The sequence below is a fragment of the Cynocephalus volans genome, chromosome 1, assembly GCF_027409185.1.
Source record: "Cynocephalus volans isolate mCynVol1 chromosome 1, mCynVol1.pri, whole genome shotgun sequence".
Taxonomy (NCBI): Eukaryota; Metazoa; Chordata; class Mammalia; order Dermoptera; family Cynocephalidae; genus Cynocephalus; species Cynocephalus volans.
The window spans coordinates 228,958,336-228,982,901 of NC_084460.1; the positions used below are offsets into that span (position 1 = coordinate 228,958,336).

General features: G+C 42.7%; 1 protein-coding gene across 13 annotated transcripts in view; it reads right to left on the reverse strand.

Moving 5' to 3' along the window:
• The window catches only part of ITGB6 (integrin subunit beta 6), a 126,012-nt gene extending 103,192 nt beyond the window's left edge, over nt 1-22,820 (reverse strand). For 11 of the 13 annotated variants that reach the window (XM_063090194.1, XM_063090162.1, XM_063090155.1 and 8 more), the window contains exon 1: nt 22,526-22,820. Coding sequence is in view for 3 of the 13 variants with exons in the window: in XM_063090162.1 (XP_062946232.1) it covers nt 22,526-22,565 (40 nt within the window). In the remaining 10 variants the exon portion in view is untranslated. The remainder of the gene's footprint in view (nt 1-22,525) is intronic. The other 2 variants (XM_063090199.1, XM_063090191.1) reach the window with 2 other exon arrangements.
• Nucleotides 22,821-24,566: the final 1,746 nt, after the last annotated feature.

Sequence of the window (24,566 nt, forward strand, 5' to 3'; positions counted from 1 at the left end):
GCAAGACACCAAGTAAGACCTCCCTGAGGAGGTGACAAGTCAAGATCAGACTGAAGGAGGAGCTGTCCATATGGAGATCAAGGGAAAGAGGATTCCAGGGGAAAGAGGATTCTGGGCAGAGGTACAGCAAGGGCAAGGGGCCGGGTAAGCTCAGTGAGACAGATGATGGGGTTTGGGGACAAGGAGGCTGGTACCAGATGGGGTCTGTGTGGTCAGCAGAGAGGGCGTGGGTGATGCGGGGCTCTGCAAGGCAGAGGAGGCTTTTTAAAATGTTTACTTTGTTTATTTATTTATTTATTTGCATTAAGCATAATGGGAAGCAATTAGAGTTTGAAACTGGGGAGCAACATAGTTTGCCTTATGTTCTAGAAAGGTAACTTAGGCTGCTCTGAGAGGAATGGGTTTTAGTGGCTCTAGAGAGGCAGCAGGAAGACAGACCAAGCAGGAGTCTGATGTGGTAGAACAGACGAGTGAGGATCGGATGGGGCCAGGATGACTGGATCCCACCTGCAGAGCATAGACAGATTTGGCGTCTTTGGAGGTAGAGCTGAGAGGACTTGCTAATTGGTTGTATGTGCAGAGTGAGAAAATGAGAGGACTCCAGGATTCCTAGAAGGCAGGAATGGAAACCGGGAGTCCCTCACTGGCTCTGGATGCAAGTGGCCTCCAGGGTACTTGACAGAGTCTAGAGGGTGGCTTATTCTACAGCGGGGGCACTGGAGGTCTCTCTCTCTCTGATGTGTGCAGGTACTGGAGAAAGAACCTGCTAGAGGAATCAGTTGGTTTCAGATATTTTAAAAAGCAACTTTTGAAAGCAAACCATAGCCAATTCCGCAGGCTAGAAAGTCAAATAGCTTTAAAATAGCCCAGGGCAGCCCTCTAGTGCATTAAAGTGGCCGAAAGTTCTGTTTACACACTGAAATATTCATGGCAGTGAGAAGGAGTCTTCAGGAGCTGGGCTGGGCTTGGGGATTTCTGATACCAGTCTTCACCTTGGAATTTAATTTGTTTTACTTAAAGGTAAACCCAAGTGCTTGTTCTCATGAAAACTGCCTGCTTAGTCTATTCTCCGGGGACCTGAAAACCCAGACCCAAAGGAGCGTTCTGCTTTGTCAACATTCACTGTCCTGGTGTTTGCTGACTTCACAAATACAACTCAGTGAAAATAGAAAAAGTTCCACAAAAGGGTGAATATGTGAGAAAGGGACCCTCGGGTGCCAAGGAATTTACAGATCCCTGAATTTTATCACTGTAGTTATTTTAAAATTAAAGACAGTAACCATTCCTTACAGATTCTTATTGACAAATAAGAATGCAAGTGTCACTCAAGCCTATGACATGATACTCTTTCCCAGAACTGGGAGTGTCCAAGACTAGCCAGACATGGGAATTATTTTTTTCAAGGTCTGAGACATTCTCCTAATTCTGTCTTAGTCACACACGGTTACTCATTACCTCAAAGGGCATTGAGAGTTTACCCAGGGCCACTGTCCATTTTGTGCTGCTTGGTTAAACCAGGAAAAATGAAGATGGCTGAGTCATAGTTTTCAATTAGTTTTTCACTTTCACCTGAAGCAAAGTTTTTCTATATCCATAATAATTTTATTGCTTCCCATGTTACTCTGATCATACACTTTGCAGGATAATTCAGTCTTTTGCTTGAGGATATTAATAATACATACTGTAAGTGGGGAGTAGCATTATTGAAGTACTATTAAACAGATGCAAAAAATTGAAATCCGGCAAGATTTGGTAAGTCACATTCAAAGTCTATGGAGATATCCACAGAGAGGAAAGGAGAATGAGACAAAGAAAAGGACCCTGAAACCATGACGAGCTGTGTTACCTCTAGGAGAACTACTTTATATGCTTTTCAAATGTGAAATTTATTTAATTCAACAGATATTACATGCCTATTATAAACGCAGACCCGTTATACAGGATAAATGTGTTCATGCCTTTAGTCAATAAAATATTTTAAGTACTGGTTATGTGGAAAACACTGCAGATACAAGGGCCTGGTCTTCAAGGAACCTTGATCTAGTTAGGTAAAATAACACACAAGAACAAGTTCAATGATAACACAAGGTGGAATGTGAGACAAGCCCAAATGAGAGGCACAGACTATATGTGCTTGGAAGTCAGAGAATATTTCCTGCCTGAAATAGCCAGGTTCCTGACCTCAGCTAAATGATCCTTGATGGACAAGCAAGACTTGGATGGGAGAGACTGGGAACAAGGCACTCCAGGCAGTGGTACAGCACGAGCAAACTACCTCACTGGGAAGCATTGCAGTGTGCTTGCGGCAAAGGGGAGCCCACCTGGTGAGAAGGTTTGGTGGGGATGTGCTGAAAAAAATGTAGACTAAAACAAATCATGTCACTGAGTGGGATAGAAACAATACCCTTTTTGAGGCAATGATGCCTTGGCTCACACTGAGTGTATGTGCAATTTGTGGAGGAACTTAGTCACAAATAATCTTTTTTGTCTATATTTGCATGAGTCAGTCTGAAGCTAGAAAAGTTGATAATAGATCATCTCATTAAAGAAGTGATAATTCACTCCCCAGGAAGTAGGAAGAGGAATTGAAATGGACTAATACTGACTGAAACTGAGCAAAGGAGAGGCAGAGTCATTATATGATAATAAATTTATCTACAGTCCTGTGCACTAATGCCCTCTACTGAAGAGGTTCGACCTCAATTTCAAATGCCTATAGGGGTTAGAAGGAAACCGTAAAGTAGACCAGGTATAAGTGGCAATAGGGAGTGGCAGGAACTGTGGCAAACTGAACAGCACATGCCTCATTCAAAGATAATAGCTATTACCTGGTTCTAGCTCATTGTTGATATATGAGAATTTGGCCCTAATATGGACAGACCTTTTGATTTTTCAAGGGCAGCCAGAAATCTCATTTCTTATGTGATATCTCCTGATTTTCAAAGATTTTTGATGAAATAAAAACTTTTAACGAACATTGTAAAAGGCCTATAAAATCTGCCTGAGGGTTCAATTTGGCCCACGTGGCCTCAGTTTTCTACTAAGGCCAGCCTGGTGAGATGTGTGGTAAACTGAACAGGTAGTGCTTCGAACATTGGCTTTGGCTCTTGACATTTACAGAGCTGGAAGAGTCCTCTCTTTTTATAGATGAGATATTGAGACCCAGAGTGGACAAATGACTCACAGTCACACTATCACTTGTCCAGGACAACAGTGTCAGACTCCTATTCTCTGTGACTAAGCCTTTAAAGCAACAGACAGTGTTTTCCATCTGTTCCAAGGTTTGCTTCTGAAAAAGGCCCTTGATGAGCTGAAACACTCTGCCAGATGGATAAGTGAGTCTTAGAGCAAAAGATGCTGTGCCCATACTGATCTCTGTCTGGCTAGAGGAATAACACTAATGGTTAATGTCCTTCACGAATCTCTCTCACACATGTTAGAATTTATTCTACAAGGACACACAGTAATCATTTATCCAGAGTGAACTGAAATTCCGAAATAACCCAGGTGGAGAAATATAATCACAGTGCTGAATACTTCTGTTATTTATGAGCAGTATACATGATAGACACCGAGTCAGGCTCTAGGGGTGAAAGTTTTCTTACTCTGAAGTTGGAGTATGAAGATTTCCATCTGGGTCATACTCTAAACTCATGTGCCCAATTCTAAAGTGCAAATGAGAGGTTGGCCAGTTAGCTCCGTTGGTTAGGGCATGCTGTTACAACACCAAGGTCACGAGTTTGGATCCCTGCACTCACTGGCCAGCTGCACCCCCCAGCTGTACCCCCCTCCCCAAGTTAATCAAAAAAATTAAAATTAAAGTTAAAGTGCAAATGGCCTAATCCAGTCAGTAGAAAAGATGCAGATATGAAATTTAGCATTCAGTCAACATAGCATTTGTTCTTTCTGGTCTCTCCTTTTGCAAATACATCTTTAGAACTTCTAAGACAAACTGCCTACTTATGTTATTGATAATGGTTCCAAAACAATATCAGATTCTGAGTAATTTAAACTCTTCTTGCTTAAGCCCTGGGACTTTCCTAGGTGATGTAAGAGGACTGAGCTTTCCCAAATTACTCAAGTTATGAGAACATTGCAGGGATGGCCAGAGTTAACTTTTTAATAATTTATAATACTACAGCTTCTAGGGTTTTTAGGTCTTAGAGCAATTTCATTTCTACTATGCCATTTGTCCCTGTCTAATGAGATTGTAAGAGCAGGGATTGTTGTCCACATTTGAAAGATGAGGAAGTGGAGTCCTGGGACACTGAGTCTGTGACTTACCTAGATGATAGGAACAGGGTATCTGCTGATCCCCATACAGGTTATTTTTTTTTTTTTTTTTTTCCTATTATATCTGAAGCAATGAGGATCTAAGAAATCTTTACCTCATATTCCCAAGCAGAGTTGAACTCCACTGTAACATAGCACACTACTACATTGCCTTAGATATTCTGTGGGCCAAAAATAGACCAACTGAGATATACTTTCATGCTCATATTGATTCTATCCCCCTGATCTAAGTCATAAAGATTATTTATAACATTAATTTTTAAAAAATTAGCAAAAACAAAAAGCATGAGTATTGACTCTGCATGATTCTGGATATCTTTGAGTAACATGGGAAAGTTTTTCCCTCTCTGTAGGAATTCAAATGAGAATACATCCTTCCAAAGAGAAGTAGTCAAATAGCTGGTCTTGACGGCCTCTCTTTCTGTGACCCCTTTTCTATTCTAAGTAACAAAGAAAGTAAAGATGAGAGAAAATTTTGCAATAGCCATAAAGCTCAAGGAAGGGGTGGGAGAGGCATCAACTGTAAGAGAGACAGGCAGGTGTAGATGAAGGAGTATGGAGACTGCAAAAGGCAAGAGAAATGGCAAAGAAAGGACCAAAGACAAGTCAAGAGAAGGGAGGAATGGGGGATTAGGGTACTGGCCCAGGATGGGAACTGAGTGTGGGGTCACCAAATTAAAACCCAGACTTCTGGCTTCCCTTGAAAAATCCACGGTTGGCTGGTTAGCTAAGTTAGTTAGAGCATGGTGCTGATAACACCAAGGTCCAGGGTTAAATCCCTATACTGGCCAGCTGCAAAAAAAAAAAAAAAAAAAAAAAAAAAAATAGTCAAGCATAGTCACCCAACACACTTTCTAATTCAGTTTATAATTTGTTGTTTGAAATTAGTAATCCAACAGTATTCTTTTCTACAGTTTCCATCTTACATTTATGATATGTCAATTGCATTATTTTTAAATGCACTTTTGCGGCCCAGCCTGAAAACTCTCCCCCATTTGTTATGCGGATTTTACAAGATAATGTGTTCCAACAGTTGAATTAAAAATGAGTTTTAGGAACATAACCTGTTTTTCAGTTGGAGGCTATTGGTAAGTATGGTGACAGCCCTGGAGTGAGTTGCAAATGCGAGTTATGCATCTTAGAGGTGCTTTAAGAAATGGCAAAGGACAACTGGAATTCAATGTCCAATTCAATCATCACTGCACTAGCATGGTAGGCATTGGGACTTTCTGGAAAAATATGGTCAAAACAAGTCTTACATCCTCATGTGGACTAACATACCCCTTGTTCAGCATATGTTTTTGTGTTTTTAACAGATCAAGGTGTAAAATAATTATTTTAAGATCACAACACAGCCCACAACAAATGTGCTTTACTGCTTTGAAATATATGTATAAGTCCTCCCTAATAAATTATTTAACTGGCCCTAGACCCCATGACAATTGCTTGTACAAGGAAAACCCTTCAGTCATCCCATAGGTCTCTATGGAATCCCCACTATGCCAAGCACTACTGCAGGTGCTAGGGATGTGAAATGGGCAGAAGTCCCTGCTGTCATAGGGCTTACATCCTGAAGGGGGAGACAGACTATATTTAATATTAAAAAAGGAAAAGATATAGCATTTTAGATAGTAAAAAGTGGTAAGGAGGAAAGAAAACAAAGCAGGGAAAGGAGACAGGAACTCTCAACGGGGTAAGAAAGCCCTCATTGAGAGGTGACAGTTGAGTGGAGACCTGAAGGTAGCAAAGGATCAGCCATATGGATATCTGCAGTGAAGCTTTCAAGGCAGAAAGAAGAGCAAGTACAAAAGCAAGTACATGCAGAAACATGTCCAGTGTAGTCTAGAAACATGGAGGAGGCCAGTGAGGCTGGTACAGTGGGGGCATGATGATGGTCAGTGAAGTCCTGTAGGTGGTATTTAACATGTGCCCTATGTGGAGAGAGGTAAGAAAGGAATCCAGTCCAACCATCTGATACTATTCTCCCATCAAATAGAACTTACTCTCCAGCCTTCCTCATATCCATGTAGGTCACTCATCCTGATACCCCCCAACCCCCTCCAATCCATAAGATGGTCCTCTCTTTGGCTTGGCACATGCTTATTTGTTGCTGGTTGTGCACAGCATCAGCAGGTATTCGATGAGAGGGATAAGCAGGACGGGCCAGATTTGCTTCTTTTCCTCTGCTCCATTCCCACTCCCACTACCCCAGCCTAAACCTCTCTCCTCTGGGTTATTGGAAAAGCCTCGAGCTCTTGTCCTGTTGTAGTCATCCTACACACCTGCTCCAGCCACCTTTCCAATGTCCAGAGCCCTGATGGTTCCATGGTGCCACCTGGGGAAGCAAGAGGAGTGGCTGGGGCTCTGGACTCCCATCCCCACTTCAGCCAGAGCATCCCTTGTCTATCAAAATTAAGTACGATGCCTCTATGTAGAATTTCTTTGTGCCTCCAAAGTCAATAAATCACTATCTTAAAACAACAGCTCATTTCATATCTCTCCATTACTTCCCTGCTCCAAAACCTTCAACTCCCCTTTGCCAGTGAAATAAGGCCCAAGCTCCCATTACACTAGAATAAAATCCAGCATCATTACAATGTCCCATAAGGTACTCCTGTGGTCTCTCTGACTTGCTGCCCATCTCTTTCCCCCTCGTACTGCAGCCACGCGACCTCTTTGCTCCAGGACCCTCTAGTATGGTACTGCCTCAGGCTTTGTGCTGACTGTACACACCTCTTCTGAATGTTTGCTTGACACACCTTTCATCTCAGTCAGGAATTCATTAAGGTTCCTGTCCAAGTGCCATCTCCTTTTAGCTATCCCTGGCCACCTCATCTAAAATAGCACCCCGTTCATAGTCTATTTTCCAGCTCTGCTTTATTTTGCTTTATAGAACCTATTGCTACCTGATGTTGTATTTTATGTTTGTTTGTTTGTTTATTTTGTCTTTCTGCACTGGAATTATAAGCCCTGTGAGAATGAGAGCTTTGTCTGTTTTGTCACTGTTCTATCTCCAAGCAGTTACTATAGTGCCTGGTGCATACTGGGTGCTTATTAAATATTTATCGGATAAATGAATGAATGAAAAGTGTAGGCATGTCCTTCAAGGCTCTCCACAGTCTTGTCTGGGAAAGACTGTCCAGACCTAACTCATGGCTGTCCCTGCCCTGTCCCCATGCTCCTTAACCAAATTTGCTGCTCACCTGTCCCCATCCCCCACTGGTATTGTCTCACCTCTGCTCAAGGGACCTCTTATTCCTGGAATTGCCTTTCTTTTATCTCTGTTGGACATAACATTCCTTTTTCAAGACAGCTCAGAAAACCCCCTTTTTTTGAGCCCTTTCCCCAGTCCCATGCCTGAAGCATGTTTCCCTCCCTAGTGCCTAGAGCTCTATTCACTGGTTTTTTCATAAGGTCCTTCTCCTGGTCTACATGTGAGTGGTGGCACTCCTGAGCACTGGGCATTCTGCATCTAGGACAGTACCTGGGATATAGTATGGGCTCAGTAAGAGGGGATTCCAGAGGTAGGAGGAAGAGAGTATTGAATGGTAGTTAATACCAGCCTCCTTGACCTCCTTAATTTTATTTTTTACTTTTACTGAGCTACAGTCTGATTTATCTTTGGTTGTTGCTAACTCACAGCAGTGTAAGTTTTGTCCCTCCCAGGCAAGTTCTGCTAAGTTCTTCCCAGCCTGGTTTCTCTTGATGCTTCTGCTCTCAGACACTCCCAGTGGTACCAAGAGGTCCTTTTGTATGTCCCTGCCTTCAATGCTCACACACTTCCATGACCAGCTAGAAAGTCTCATTGACTTGTATCCAAATTATTTTTTACCAGATCCGAGGCCAGCATTTCCCAAAGTGCATCCTGGTGACACTGCTCCTGGGTGTGGGTCTGTGGGGGAAAAGGCTTCTGCCTGGAGTGTGTTCAGCATATTAAATGTTCTGTGAAGTTCTGCAGTAAAACACCTGTTTAACATCATTAAGCCACAGAATCTTTTATTTCTTTGACTACTGAGCTACTTTTTCCCACAGAGTACCTATTAATACCCTGAAAAATTATAATTCTGTAGAGCATAATTGTACAATATTTTCTTGGATGATGTAGGTGTGCAAGAATATTTGTGAGATGAATTGAGGAGTGAACTGCTGCTGGCATCACAACTCATGCATGCACAGAGCTGGGATAATAGTCAATGGCATAATAATGTAGTATGACAACAGTCAGCCTATGTTCAAGGATATGCTCCCTATGTACTTGGCATTGCATTAGAATTCACTTAATCCTCAAAAAAATCCTGAGAAGAAAGTTCTATTACCATCAGTTCCATTTTACAAGTGGGGAAACAAGACACAGGAATTATGACACCTGCCAAATTCACACAGCTATTAAGTGGCAGATTTGGGCTCAAACCCAGGGTCTGCCTTCAGGAGAGCCTGCTTTCGCCACCCCACTCTGGTGATGCATGACACATAGGCCCCTCTATAACTCAGGTTTCTGTGAAGCTTTTATAAGAGCAGGAAACTAGTACTCCTTTTGTGGCCACTGTGCATCAAGCACTTTACATCATCTCATTTAAAGTTCTCAGTAGCCTTATGAAGCAGGAATTATAATCAACATGTCAAATCACCCAGTTAGCGAGCAGTTCATCTCCACATTGTCTTTCCACTCGTGATAGTACTCAAAAATAGCACTGGACCCATGAGCACTCTCCTGGCCACGTGTTAAGGCTTCCGTGTGGCTACTCCTCTGCATAATTCCCTCGAGAAGCCTGGGGAAGGGATGAGGGGAAGGGCTTCTCCTGGGACCATTATTAGCACAGAAAATAGCCTTCTATATGTAGAGAGAAAGGGCAGCATTTTGCCAAGGGCACACACACATCCAGGTAGCTTTTCTTTCCTTTTACAAACAAGCCTGTGTAGCCAGACATAAAAGACTAAAAGGTTCTGTCAACCAGTATTGGTGAGAATTGTCAATTACCAAAGACTCAGTGGGAAAGAGGGGCGGGCTTGGTGGCTGGGACATCGGCTGCCCCCTGAGAAAAGGGGCCCACCTAACCCTGAGTTGGATCTTCCTCCCCCTAACCACACAAATAGGCATCATGGGACAGTAGGAGGAGGACGAAAAGAGTGGCTTTTCCCTCTCTCTCAGAAAGATGACGGCGGCAGAGCCCGGGCCCATCAAGTCAAGGCCGAGAGGAGAGCATCTCTGGGTCTGTGTCCTCGGCACCGAGGCTGTTGGGGATGTGGAACCTGAACAGTTGTAGAGCACATGACCCTCCCAGACGTTTGCGTCCCTTGGGTGAGCCCCTGAACAGAAAGAACAGGGCCACTTGGTCTGCCCATCGCCATTCTGGGCTTCACTTTTGGCTGATGAGCCTCCATCAGAATTAGTTGAATTTTTTTCAGCTGAGGAAGTGGTAAGTTTATTGAAAATCATTGATAAGTAACTGTACTGGGAAGATAGAGGAAACTCTTGTGAGCAAGGGTAAAAAGATTGTGGGAACCTGGAAAATTCCACCACATGTTGCCAGGTGGAACCCACAAGTCCTGGGGGAGCCCCTGAGGGAAAGCCATGGGGAATAAATTTCCTTTGGAGAGTGACTTAGACCTGCAGATGCCTCTTAGTGAAATGGGGCTCAGTCCAGGGCAGCCTCGGCAGGTTTGAAGGTGCCATGGCAGGGTGAGAAAAGCCTGGGCTCCGAAGCCAGCCGAGCCAGGGTGATCTGCACTTTCACTGCTTTCGTATGGGTCCTCTTTGAGCCTTGGGCTTTCCACTATACAATTTACATGTTAATAGTAATTCACAGAGTGGCTTTTAAGATCAAATGAAATATATGTATATAGACTCTGAAATAAACTGTGAAGTGCTCTGAAAGGTAAGCTGCCACAAATTATGAGAACTCTTCTGTCTGAATCACATCACCTAGGTGGCCACTGGAACTTGGGACTCTACTCTAACAGAACCTTTTCTTTTTTCCATTGCTCATTTGAATGCTGGCTGTAAAAACTGCCTGATTTTCGTTAACCTAATACTTACTAATATTTATTAGATGGTTGGTACTTTGGAGCTCGAGATGATACAGAGGGAAGAAGACATGGCCCTTGATCTTGAGTAGCTCATAGTCTTAGAAGGACAGTAGACTTGTAAACAGATATTACAGTTGACTTACCCAAATTCAAACCTGTGTGGGTGGGAGATGGGGTGGTGGGTGAGGGAGACTCAGGCTGGAATTCCATTAGAGCCTGGTCAGAGCTGTCACTAATGTGGAGTTGTAGTGAGCACATGGGTGGGAGACGGTCACTAAGATGGAGATGGGTGGAAGTTGGAGAAAGCTTCACAGGGTTAGAATCACCTTGGTGACAGATCAAGGTACAAGTCCCCCAACACAGCAGCTCCCTGAAGTAAAGCAAGGTCACAATCCTGGAATTTCAAAGAGGAAATCTAAATGGTTCCAGGACCACCAGGAATGGTTGTGCCTTGCAAAACTCTAGGGAGTGATCTTTAAATTACACTCAACATGTATTTATGTATTGATTTATGGTAGATGACAGTCAAGTGTCTTGGTGGAAGATGACTTTTCCCCCATTCATATATGGTGCAATATGGACTCACCCAGTACTGCCTCAACCTTGAGCTGCTCACAGAGGCAGTGGTGCCTGATTGGAGCCTTGCCTTCTCTTCCTGCTACTACTCCTCAGGTGAGGAGGAAAGGAATGGGTATGTTCTTGCTCAGGAAGAGAGCCCTGGTGACTGCCTTCCTGGGGCCGATAACACCTCACTTGTAAGGAAGGCTAACAAACCTCTACCTTCTCTTTGAATCATCTGGTTGGCCTTGTTTTCACACTGCTTCCTCTTATTTCTTTTCAACTGAGACTTAGAAACACCAGGATAACATATTCATTTTAAAAGCCAATTTAAAAGGTGCCACTTTTGGAGAATCTGCAAAGAAAGAAGGCTCTTCCTGCTCCTCCCACCAGTACTCTCCCAGGACAGAGTGTTTAAGGTACAATGACAGGCCCAAAGCCAGGCCTCCCCTGAAGCTTCTGGGCTGATGAGAAATCTCCAGCACTTCCCAGAAAGGCAGTAAGGTCATGGTGAGGTCATGCCACACCACACCAGGAAGAGGAATTCTTGGGAATGGGTAAGTGTAGAGAAGAAAGCTTTCTCAACCTCAAGGTTGCCTGTAGCGAGAAAAACCACCATGCCCGCCTCTCTCTTCTCCGATTTTTGCTTCTTTTCTTTTTGGCACCATGAAGCCTGAGTGCCCTGGACACCTGGGCAAATGTGTTTTATTCCCCTGGGCTCCATGCCAGTCCAGGCTGTCCCTGCTTCAGGCCAAGGCAGCTGCAGGTGACTCACTGTCTGAGTCTAGTTCCTGCAGATTCTAGGGTGGGTTTGTTTCTTTAGGAATCTCCAGCACTGCCCTGGACTTGCCTTAGATCAAATCACTCTTTGAGACCAAGGACTGCCTTTTCCTGCTGTTTTTCCTAGCACTTAGCACTGTGCCTGGCATGTAGCAGGCACTCAGAAAGTGAGTGTGGAATCAACTGAATGAATGGTGTGTTTTACGTGGATTTGTGTATATCATGTCGGAGTTCTCCGGACAAACAGAGCCAATAAGATTAGGTAGATAGATAGATATGCAGATTTATTTTAAGGGATTGGCCGAGACAATGGTGGGGGCTGGCAAATCTAAACTCCATAGGCTGGCAGCCTGGAAACTGAGGCAGAAGTTGGTGCTGCAGTGTTGAGTCAGAATTTCTTCTCCGGGAAACCTTAGTTTTTGCTTTAAGGCCTTGAACTGACTGAATGATTGAACATGGCCCACCCACATTATCAAGGGTAATTTCCTTTATCTAAAGTCAACTGATTGTAAATGTTAATCACATCTAAAAAGTCCCTTCACAGAAATACCTAGATTAATGGTCTGATTAAATAATAGGGTACTACCGTCTACCCAAGTTCACACATAAAACAAACCATCACATCCTGTGTCAAATTACATCCACAGAAATAGCCACCACCACCACCAAACCACAATGAAAAAACTGCCACCAAACAAATACCACGTTAAAAAAGGCCAGTAAAACAGAGCTAGCCTAAAATTTATACCCCAGTTCCAGCATGGTGCTGGCAGCACCAAAATGCTTATAACACACTCACTACCCTCAAGGAGATAACTCTCTAGTGAAGGAGACCACCTGTTAGACAGATAATTACAAACCGGTGTAATAAAGGCCAGTGTAATTAAGAGGTGGACTAAACTTGCTTACTGCTATAAAGAGCTGGATAATCTCAAAGTGGTCAGAACGACCTTGGTAACCTGAGACAAGGTCTGATGTCAGTCGGCTAATATTACAACCTTAGCTGCTCTGTGGAGAGAGTTTAAAATACTTAGCAAAAGGGTCTTAATGCCAGCAAATGTCAAAACACCCAAGGCGATCTGGGTATTTGGAGAAAGAACTGTAAGGCAGCCACTCTCCTCACTGCCTGCGGCTTCTTCTGAATCAGACACCCGAGGCCTTGTCCAGCTTTGGATCTCAAGTCATTTGGATAAATCCTCCTAGAAACTGATGGCTGGAAAAGCAGGTTAATGACTCAGCTCAGTCTGTTGCCTGGCCTATGGGAAATGAGGCCTCGGGCTAGATTTGGCAACATTTCTATTTCTAGAAGGGTAGTTTTGTGTCCTGTTTCCCTTCCCCTGGTAGGTGTGAGTAGACTGCAGGCATCGGTTTACTTCAACAGTACGGATAGCTTTTATATTGCTCACATTCTTCTATCTTCTTTCCAACAGTATCTGTTATCAAATCAAAGATTGGGCTCAACCTATTTAGATGCAGAGGCATTGCTAACAGCATGATGGTGTGGTTGGGTTTATCTTGTCTCCTGCACAGAAACATTAAGATCATACAAGTAAATACCAATGTCTGCATTTTTATGCCAGTCCACGATATATGTCAAATCCAGTGATAAAACACCAAACTGGGGTTGCCCTTTGTTAAATCTGCCTGTGAATCTTGTGGAAGCAAAGAAGCTGAGGACAGCAGAGGGTCTCATGGGTACAGAAAAAGCAGCCGGGGTGTTAAGAATCAGTATCTGGCTGGTCGGAAAAGTATTCAAAGACCAAAACTGGGCCGGCTTGTGGCTCACTCGAGAGAGTGTGGTACTGATAACACCAAGGCCACAGGCTCGGATCCCATATAGGGATGGCTGGTTAGCTCACTGGGTGAGCGTGGTGCTGACAACACCAAGTCAAGGGTTAAGATCCCCTTACCAGTCATCTTTTAAAAACAACAACAACAACAACAACAACAACAAAAACAAAGACCAAAACTCGCAGCCTAGGAAGAATCTGGAAAGAAATGCCTCAAACCTCCTAGTGGATCTCTCAGAGACACAGAGAAACCCTCATTTTTTACTTTATACACTTCTATATTGCTTAACTTTAATGCAAAGAATGTAAATTACTTTTGTAATTGAAAATTTAAAAAAAAAAATTCTTTAAGATAATTATTTAGCCCTGTAACAACAACAGTAACAACAGCAAGAGCACTGACTGACCCTGACAGGGAAATACCCTTGACCCTACTAAACATACACCTTGTGAGAGCAGATTATAGGTGACTTTGATCTTATGTTTCTTGCTATGGGTTTTCAAAGCTCCACCTCTTCGGGGTAATCCATTCAGAGCAATGTCAGCCTCCTGGGGTCTCTGGGCTGGGAAGTCCCATGACCCCGCCTAAACCCAATGGGTGGTAGATGGCAATGGCCATTTGGGTATTTATTTGCCAACCCAGATTGAGCTTAGGACTGACATATAGTTTAATTATCATGCAGACTGCAGCTGGAGACGGCTGGAGTGAGTTGGCATCTGCTTTTGCAGAGCACAGTTTCTGCAAATAATTAACCACCAGAACTCTTGATTCTCTCTAATTAATGAAGAGGAAGCCTGGAATCTTCAAAGTCCACAAATGTCATGCTGCCATTGTGTCAGGATTGATATCCTTTGTTCTAGACCGAAGAGCATGCCTCTCCTGCCTCTCCTAATTCTTTATAAATTGAATTTTTCTATTACTAGTTTTGACAGCTAAGTAACATGACTTCAGGAATTCACCCGCAGTTCACGCCAGTATTAGAAGCCTGAATAATAATAATTTTTAAAAAGAACCATAATGGAATAAGCTTTCTGTCTCTGACCCAGAATTAATCATAGTGAAGAGACACCTACTGAAAGGAGGGTCGTTAATTAGCTCTAATGGATCTTGCTAGGTGGAGTCTGAATTATTAGGAAGTCTGCAAACAGAGGGAAAGAGGAGATTCTTCCCTTTCTCTGTCCAGCTCCATGTGCTGCTGGGATGGAAGATGATGGGACTTTGCTTCCAGGAACAGGGAGTCATGGTGGAGGTCACAGCAGAGTTCGGCTCAAGGGGGGATGCAGTGTAGACCAGCAACTTGGAAGAGCTTCCAGGAAAAGCAGTGGAAGTGGTTGTTTTCAATGCAAAAGACCTATCCCTGTGGTCTTAGCTGAGCATAAATGAAACCCACCGCACAGAAGCCAGAGTGGGATCCTATTAAACCCTAAGTCAGATCGTGTCACTGTTCTCCAAACATTCTAATGGCTTCTATCTCTCTAAAAGAAAGCAAACTGTATACATCAGCATAGAAGGTCCTACCCATCTGGCCACTATTTCCTCTGTGACCTCATCTCTTCTACTCCCCCCCTCAACTCACTCCCAGGCATACCATCTTCCTCGATTCCACCAGCACTCCAAGCATGCTCCTACCTCAGGGCCTTTGCACTGGCTATTCTCTGTCTCTAGCACCATTTTCCAGATATCTACTTGGCTCACCTTTTTTCCACCTTAAGACTTTGCTCAACTGTCACCTTCTTAATAAAGCCTACATTGACTGCCCCATGTAAAATGAAACTCCCTTCCCCAGCATTCCCCATTCCTCTTACCCTGCTGTATTCTCTCTCTTACCTCCTAACATTCCATATGCTTTCATTATTGACTATTGTTAAATCTTTGCCTCCTCTACCTCCCACTAGAGTATAAGGTTCACAAGAAAAGGGTCTCTTGTCTGGTTTGTTCACTGATGTATTCCCAGCATCTAGAACTGTGCCAGTTCAGTAAATATTTTCAGAGTGGATGATCCAGTCACCACACTCTGGAGTGTTGCTGGTATGTGTGAAGACCGCATGTGCCCATCCAATGTGACTGCTCAAACATCTTATAAAGCCTGGGGTATGAGCTATTTCTTTTTCTTTCTCAAGTGTCTGGATGAAGTACTGTGGTTTCCTTTGGCTGCCAAATGTTAATAATTAAAGCAAGCAGTGTAATCAAAGTTAAATATTTCTTGTGGTATTTATTTCTTTCCCAATGGCTTCTAGTATGGGATTGGCCAAGAATGATGCTTTTATGGGAAGGGGTTGATTTTTGTCCCCAAGGGTGCATCTTTTTCCTCTCCACAGAGAGAGGGAGGTCTTTAGAGATATTGTGCAGCAGAAATCATGGTGCTGGGGGTGGTGGTGGTTGCAGTGGTGTCATCCTTGGTGTAACTTGACAGTGACCCTACCGAGGGAAGCATCCATGGCAACCAAGGAGGGGGCAAATATGCTGAGGATACAGGCGACAGCAGAGAGCTTTAGGCAGCGAGTTGCAGTAAAGCCCACAGCCTCTGCCATCTCTACAGATCGTTTCCAAATAATGGGATCATAGATTCCTATACTAGATTCTTTCCATTGAAAAAGACCTATTGAATCCTGCTTGTGTCTGTAACTTGCTAAGGGTTAGGCAAATCTGGCAGAAGTTGCAGTGTAGACAGATCAGGATGCTGGAAAATGGATAGATCCAACCTTCCACATTCTACTTGATTTGTGCCTTACATCAATCCAGTCCTTAGCTGAGAGAGGCTGACTTGACAAGAAAATATGTACGCATTCAATTAACAAGCCAGCTGGTGCTAGATTCAGTGCTGAGTCATGACATAGGTTCTAGCCTTGATTCTGCAGCTGCCATTGGGTAACTCTGGCCATTCATCTCCCTGCACCATGGTTTCTAACTCAACCTTCTTAATGCTTTTACAAAATTCTTTCTCATTTGCTCCTCTGAAACTCTGCTTCTTAATTTTGGAGAAAAAGAAGGAAAGACCCTGTAGTGGATTGAATTATGTCCCTCCCAAGCTCACTGAAGCTTGAATTGTGTCCTCCAGGTTTTATGTATTAAAAACTTGGCCCCCACTGTGACTGACGGGAAATCCTATTACGGGAATTGAAAGGTGGAGACTTGAAGAGGTGATTAGATTGTAGGATCATGCCATAGTGAATGGACTAAAAATGGTGGTCAGGGGCGTGCTTCTGAGGGCTTAAAAAAGAGAAAGGAGAGTCCCTCTCTCTCTGCTCTCTGTGCTTCCACCATCTTGCAATGTGAGACCCCTGGGTCACTGTTGCCACCATCAGATGGACTTTGGACTTCCCAGCCTCAGAAAATGGAAGCACTGAATTTTGTTTTCTTAGAAATCACCTAGTTCTGTTTATTTTGTTATAAGCAACAGAAATGGACTAATACAGGCTCATAAAGATCGAGTTACTTGCCTAAGGTCACACTGTTATTAAGGGATAGAACTGGGACCTGCACTCTCCCTGCAAATTCAGTTGCTATCCACAGTGCCCTTCAGGTCAGAATGACACCCACCCTATTTTCCTCTTGGAGCTATAAATAAAACTGTTCTTATGAGTAAAAAGTGATTTTACCAATCCAAAGTGGGTTATGAATAAAGTGGCCTCCCAAATTTAGAGGATGCTCAGAGGTCAGAGATGAGAACTTGATGTAAGTCACGAGGGGATAAAGGTATGAATTATTGTGTTTTTTAGATATTCTAAACTCACATTCCAAGACTGACATTTAAAGCATCTTTCCAAAACCAAGTTTGGCATACTGCTCTGGTTCTAAATAGCAAAATTGATCTTCTCTTTTTGACTAATATCCTAAATTACTCTTGAGATTCTTCCTCCAGACTGCTCCCGACAACCCACCTGAAGCAGCCTCCAGGACACGCTTGGTGATTTACAACTGCAATCTTGCTAAAAGGAATGGAATAGAGCCAGGATGAGTTTTTGTTAGACAGAATTATTGGCATGAAATGCTAAGGTTGCTACCATTTGGCATACAGCTGACTGACTGCATCACTGTCCTCCTCCCCGCTTATTTCACGGAAATCGGTCATTTGCTGGAAAACTGAGGGAGTCTTGTTTCTCAACCTCCACCCCACCAAAGAACGAAGAAGAAAGCTGCTCACTGTGTTACTTAGTGTGTGCTTGAATGTGGCTCCCAAAAGTCAGCCTTGGACTAGAAAGCCTTTTCTTGTTCAGTTTCTATGTCAGTGGTTTGTCTTTGATGAGTGTCTGTGACTGCTGTGTGCAGAGCCCCTCTGTTTCCTGCCTTTATAGAAGGAATAAAGATGACGAGGCAGGACACAAGCAGTAAGCTCCAGCTGTCCCTGGTTAAGATGCAGTGATTAGCTGTGAATTGGCCATTTGGCTTAGGCAAAATATCTAAGTAAAAAGGGGATTCCTTTCCCTTGTATTCATTCTCTCCCAGAACCTTGATCCAAGCTATTAATTAATCAATCAAATGTTTATTGACATACCCCCTTCCCATTTTGCACAAACTGCAGGGTGCAGAAGAACTAAAACCTTACATGTGGTTCAAGATCTAGCTTGGAATAGGTATTTGCTCATCAAGAATGAAAAACTCAACTGATTGTGGGGGCCAGGTGAGCAACATGCATGAATGAATGAATGAATGAAGATCTTTCATAAAAACATCTTAAGATGCATGTTTTTAAACACAGACACATTTTTCTTATATATTTATAAGAAAAAAAATATAAATCAGAGCCTGTTGGCTTATCTTTACAAAATCAGAGCCTGTTGGCTTATCTTTAGTTTCCACATTTTGATAGAGACAAGAAAATCTTTCTCCATTCTTCTATATGGTAAGGTAAGCGCCAAGACAAATGGCAACCAACACCTGGTTTCAGTGTTGAGAGATGACTAAAGGTGCTACAAGGAAATGATGGAGATTGTGCCCATTGGACAGCTGTGGGGTATTGGAAGGGAGCAGCTGCTTGCTAAGTGCCATGTTGCTTTGCTGCTGAGTGAGAATGGGGGCCCAGCAACATATCTTCAAATTTCTCTAAAACACTCCACTTCCTCCAAACACGTCTGTCATGGAGTATGTTGCCTTTTCTCTCCTTTAGATTTCTTTAGGTTTGTCTTGTCTTTCCAGTTCCCCCAAGTAGAAGGGAGGCTCCTCAGTGAAGGCTGAGGTTTTTCCCTCTTTGTTTGCTCACAGGCGTAGTCGGAGCTCTTTGTATATGGCTGCTGGGCAATGGTTATCCATGTCATCAGGCTCGTCAGGACAGAAAGTGAAGGGCATAGATTCAGGCAGGGAAAGGACACCCTCCCTATGGTCTGGTCAAAGTCATGCAGAGTAATGCACCAGTACATGAATATCGATTATTAAGGAAAGCAGAGGGATCCTTCAAAGTGACATCCAGGCTTCATAACAGATGACTGGGAAAAGGTCTCCAAGGCATAATGCAAAATTGCCACAAATACCTCCCTCCCTTGTATTCTGGCCTCTCTGCCACTCCTCTCATCAAGAAGTCTATTTCTCTACAACTTGCTTCTGGGTTTGACTATGGGACTTGCTTTGACCATTGGGATATTAGCAGACATGGTACAAGTAGAGATTTGAAAAGCACCTGCACACTGAGGCTTGCCAACTCCTGCTGCACTAGATCCATGGGACCACCATGAAAATAAGCTCAAACCAGGCTGCTAAAAAAGCCACACAGAGGAGAACTGAGGCATGCACTCCAGCAGATAACCTGTTAGCTGGACGTGTGAGAGGGACTCTTCCTAGACCTGCCATCTGGCCCAAAGGAGACTTGTGGAAGAACTGCAGCTGAGCTCAGCCCAAATTGCCCACCCACAGAATTGTGAATTAATAAATGATCATTATTCGAAACAAAACAAAACAAAACAAAAACAAAAACATGCTACGCTGGTCAATCCAATTGAAAGCCAAATTCTGCTCACCGCTATCAATTTGTTCCATGCTAAGATAATGATGGCTACACAGCTACACAGCTACACAGGAAAAATGCTTGTGAGATCACAAACTCTGTGCAAGGAAACCATACCCGTTCCCTCCTCCTGTATCTCCAAGTCAGCCCTCTGTCTGTTTGAATGCCTCTGATAAAAAGAGGGTGATGGAAATCACTAACCAGGAAAGGCAAAGGTAGGAACTGTGCTGGTTATTGATCTTGAAGTCAAGTTCACCAGGTTAAGCCTATATCCAAGGTGGGAATTTGCACAGATGAGCAGACAGTACAGAGATTAAATGAGAAGAGACCGCCTAGAGGCGTACTCTATGTATGAGCCATGTATGGTGTCTGTCTCATTTTTAACAACCCCTTTGGTTCCTAAGTCTTCCAGAATTGGTCTGTCCACATGGGGCAGCAAGTTCCAGCCCCAGAACATTCTTGCTTCTGCCTCTTTTTCCCTGGTCTAATTTTCTGGTCCCCAAGAATTTTCTAGTTCATCTTTTGGTAGAAATACCAGTTTTCCTAAAGTACAGATATGGGGCCTTAGATTACAACTGAGACTGGAAACTGGTAAGTCATTCTGATTAGTGAAGGTCATAGGTTCAGGCAGGGGTTGGATTCAAATACATTTTCTTGAATGCGACTAGCTGATTTATGAGATTTATATTTGTATTAATACAACAGAATTTATTTACTGCTTTAAGTTTGGTTCTAGATGTTGGGAACACAAAAATCAATATTAGATCTCAACATTAAGAGCCCCACAATCTAATGGGAGGGTCATGTGTGTGTGTGTGTGTGTGTGTGTGTGTGTGTGTGTGTGTGTAGAGATAAGAACTGAGTGAACGATGTCTAGGAAGCACCATCAACGGAGAGACTAGATGAAGTGTAAAGACAGTGGCTATGGAAGAGGAGAGGACCAACAACAGGTCCTTGGGAATCTGAGTGGACAAGTCCTGGCAGTGGTTGGAGTCTGGGGGATGACTACAGTGAAGAAGGAGGCTAAATAAGCCTGAGGCTTCCTGCTCAGACACTTGGTTGGAGGAATTTGATGTAGCAGAGCTGTATGTGTGGGTGAGCTTTGTGTTGAACAAAAGAATCATCTTAATATTACAATTTGACATATCTATCAGCCTCCTATAGGGTCCCCAAAGAGGTAGGATATTGTGAAGGAGAGCAGCGGTCAGTGTATAGAGTAGACAGGGGTTCAAAACGGTTAAGAATGAAACTGAATGCCAGCAGCATGAAGGACAGTCAAGGGCCTTCTTTCGGGAACTCCAACTGAAAATAGCAATCTGGCTGGATGGTTGGGATTGGCAGGCCCATGTGCTGTGGCTAGGTGTGGGTGCCATCCCTGTGAGCAGGCTGGGTGGATCCCCAGATGACCTTGGCCTATACTTAGCTCTCACAATCAGCTGTGGCTGATTTCCAAAGTAGCAGCAATAGCAGCTGACAGCTTTGGAAGTATATTTTCTCCTCTGTAAAGTGCCCATAAGCAGTACATGTCCCTAGTGGCTATTCCTCCTGGTTTGACTAAAAGCTTCTGTGGCTAAAAATATGCCTATTGTTTCCATAAGGCTATTTAAAAAAATTTAACCACTTTTTTTCTTGAGTTAAAATAACTTGAACCTGTTGGGTAATTTAGAAGAATCACAGTGTAAGTTCTACCCCTGGGAAGCGTCGAAAAAATGCCTGCCTGTATGCTTTCGCTCATTAGATTATCTTTTCCCCTTCTGTATATTACAATAAAAGTAAATTAGAATACAGGGATTCAAGGGCAGAGAAGGAACCTAACCCTAACATCAGATTAGAAGTAAAAGCCCCTTTTTGAGGAGCTGAAGTTGGAATAGAAGAATCCACTATGTTTGAAACTCTCAAATACAAAATTCCTGCTCTCACATCTGGTAGAAAGTTTGCTTTAGTGTATGGTAACTGGGGAAAATATTGAGAGACTGCAATATAATTCTATTTTGTTTGTAAGTTGAACTTTAGATGGTGTACTTCATCCAGGTAACACTAGGGGGAGTAAGTTAGATGGAGGAAAAAGGCTGCAACAGGAATGAATGGGAACGAAGAGGACAGAACTCTGAGGAAGGGATTTCTGCATTTCGCTAGGCACAAAATCCTGCTTAGGTAGAGACTATTATTTATACTATGACCAGGTGATTTTATATTCAAAAAAATTGTAACTATGACCTGTTGAGCCTGTTCAGAATCCAAAACAGTACAGGAAAACTATTACTCTCTGACCAGAATCTATATTCTGTCCATTTTAGGCATTTGGAGAGCTTATACAATATGGCTCTATCTGTGAGTCTTTAATTTTAGAGGATACATTATTTGGATGAATAACCTTTCACAGATATTGGATTTATTTATTTTTTTACACAGCACTTGCAGTCATACTTACAGTTCTCACAGTGAATAATAATGACAGAAGTCACTTTCAGACACTTGCAGGAATAAAATGTGCTCTTTGTAGATAACCTGGATTGAAATCTCTCCCTCTCCATTTTCTCCATAATTCTCATGTATTAGCTTTACATTAAAACACCATTTTACAATCCAGAAACATTGACGTTAACTGACCCAATGTCATGCACATATCAATGAGAACTGATATTTATTTTTGTTGAAATTCCCAGTTCCTCAGTCTCTCTGTGCCTTTTGAAAATGCCAAAAGAATTAACAAAGGCTAGAGTCTCATCACTGGTTGAAAAAAAAAATCTCTCACAGTTGTTACAATCAGAAACAAGTATCTTAAAATCTTAACAGATGTTATTCAACTGAATATTAAGATATTTTACAGAATAGCCAACTAATACTTTCATGAACTATTGTCCTTAAACCATAGCAGATTTTTGAAACACAACTGTTAAAAACATTTGTGAATCCAAAGGTAAGAAAAATCACAACAGAGCATGCTAAGTTAATAAGGGTCTGTCCTTTTACAAATCTTAGGGTCAGACTCACCTGGATGTTAATGTCAAGAGAGTAGAAATTACATTACTAACTCCCTAAGGCAGAGTCTGTTGGAAACAATCAATGACACTGACAAGAAACACTCAGCTCCCAAATTTGGGTTTGCATTTGTTAGCCATGCATGATGCTACTTACCTCTCAGGGTAGAACCTTTCATTTCAGAAGGTGCTGACATGCATTACTGTACCCGTTATCAAAAGTCTTTGGCAGAAATGCCATTTATCCTTGTTGTGGTAATGAACAGATTTAAAACATTCTGGTGTCACCATCCCTGAAAAAGCACATTCATTGGAATGTTTCTTCCACAGACATAGTGAAATATTTCATGAAGGCACATGGGTGTAGAATATTATGGAGAGATATTGCTGGTGAATGACAGAACGTCTGGTTGATTTACACGAAACCCCAAGTGCTCGTATGAGAATAGGTTAGGTTTAGATTGACGAGCAAATGTGTATCCAGACTTCTGGCTGACAAATGGCAGAACTATGCCAGTGTATTAACTTCTCTGGAGAGAGACCAAAAGTGAAGCAGGAGGATCAAGTTCATACCATAAAGGACGTTCAAACCTAGTGGATGGCAGGGTGGCTGGGTTATTAAGCATGTATAGATATTAATACACCAAAATAGTAGTGGGTGAGTTTACAGTTGAGCTGACATCCAAGCCAATGATCAAACCCTTATCAAGCATTGCTGTATTCTGTATGTGTTCATATTAACATTCTTTCAGAGGGATCCTGGTGTTTTCAAGATAAGTCTATTTTATCGGCAGCTTTGGTTTATAGTCACTAACATCTAAAAATGGATTGTTTGGGTAAACTAGAAACTGAAAATAACAACTGATGAAATTAGTGTTAAAAATGGTGCCAAGCATTAAATGGTCCAGATTGAATTAGATTTATTCTGGCTAGGAATAGCCGCGAACAGAAACATCCATACAGTGTTTGTCAAGAAGGATGAATTGTTTGGACTGTACTCTTTTTTCCAGGCTGAGGTTGAAAATTCAGAGCTTTGGGTCTGCCTTCAAGAAAGTAGTGTGACAGTAATGACAAACACTGCTCACTGAGTTCCCATGGTGTGCCAGGCCCGCTGCTGTTTGATGTACATTATCTCATTTAATTCTCATCACCATACTGTGGAGTAGGACTTATGGTCTTTGCTTTATAGATGAGCTTGTGGTTGAAAGACATTAGTTGCCTTGTCCTAGGCCACACACAAGTGACCAAGTCAAGATTTACTTGAGCCCTTTCAATCATGCTACCTTGCTTCTCGAATGTCTGGTGAACAGTACTGGTCAAGGTTTGGCACTTGAAAGCCCTGTGGTGTTTGAAGAATATTGAGGCAAGAGCAAGAGAGAGAGTTGCGAGACTTGGATTTGAATTCTGGCTCTACCATTCACTGGCTGAATGATCTTAGAAAAATTCCTAACCTCTCTGAACTATCTCCTGCTATAAAAAGTGTGTGTGTGTGTTGTGTGTGGTGGGAGTATTAGAAGATTTTCAAACTGCCTGTCATTTTGAATCTTTGATGATTTCATGAGCCTTCAAGGGGCTTTTAACTTCCTGTAATTGAGGTGCATGTTTGGTCTTTTGCTTTTTAAGTGAAATCAGATGTGAGGAAACACTTCCGTCTGAAATTCAAGAACTGACTTAATTTCTGCCATAAAGATATTACTCCTCGTCTGTGTAAAATTCATTTTCAATGTGGGTTGCCTCAATGCAAACTGTCTTCTCTTTCCCAGGTGGATGATTCCACTATGTCCTGAGGGTGGCGCTGTGCTTATGAGTGAGCCACAGAGAGGCCTATAGGACATGCTTGAAGTACAAAACGGCATTTTGTAATGTTATCACAAAAGAAAACCACTCAACGTGGCTTATGAATGTTACTTCCACTGGGTTAGAAAACCAAGTATGCATGTAGTTGCCTATTGTGGATGCTTTGTTCTATTTCTGTAAACGAGTGAGGACCTATTTATTGCATCTCCCTTCTTATCTATAATTCACTACTATATGCTGATGAGCTTCCTCTGAAAGTGACTGCTTTTAGAGTGCACTGCCCTGGTCTGTTTGGCTTGCACCCATTCTCCTGCTGGTGGAAATGTATACACTGGCTCTCCTGCCATGGACATTCATCACCCGCTGCTCGGCATTCTTGAGGATCAAATGACATGGGTCAT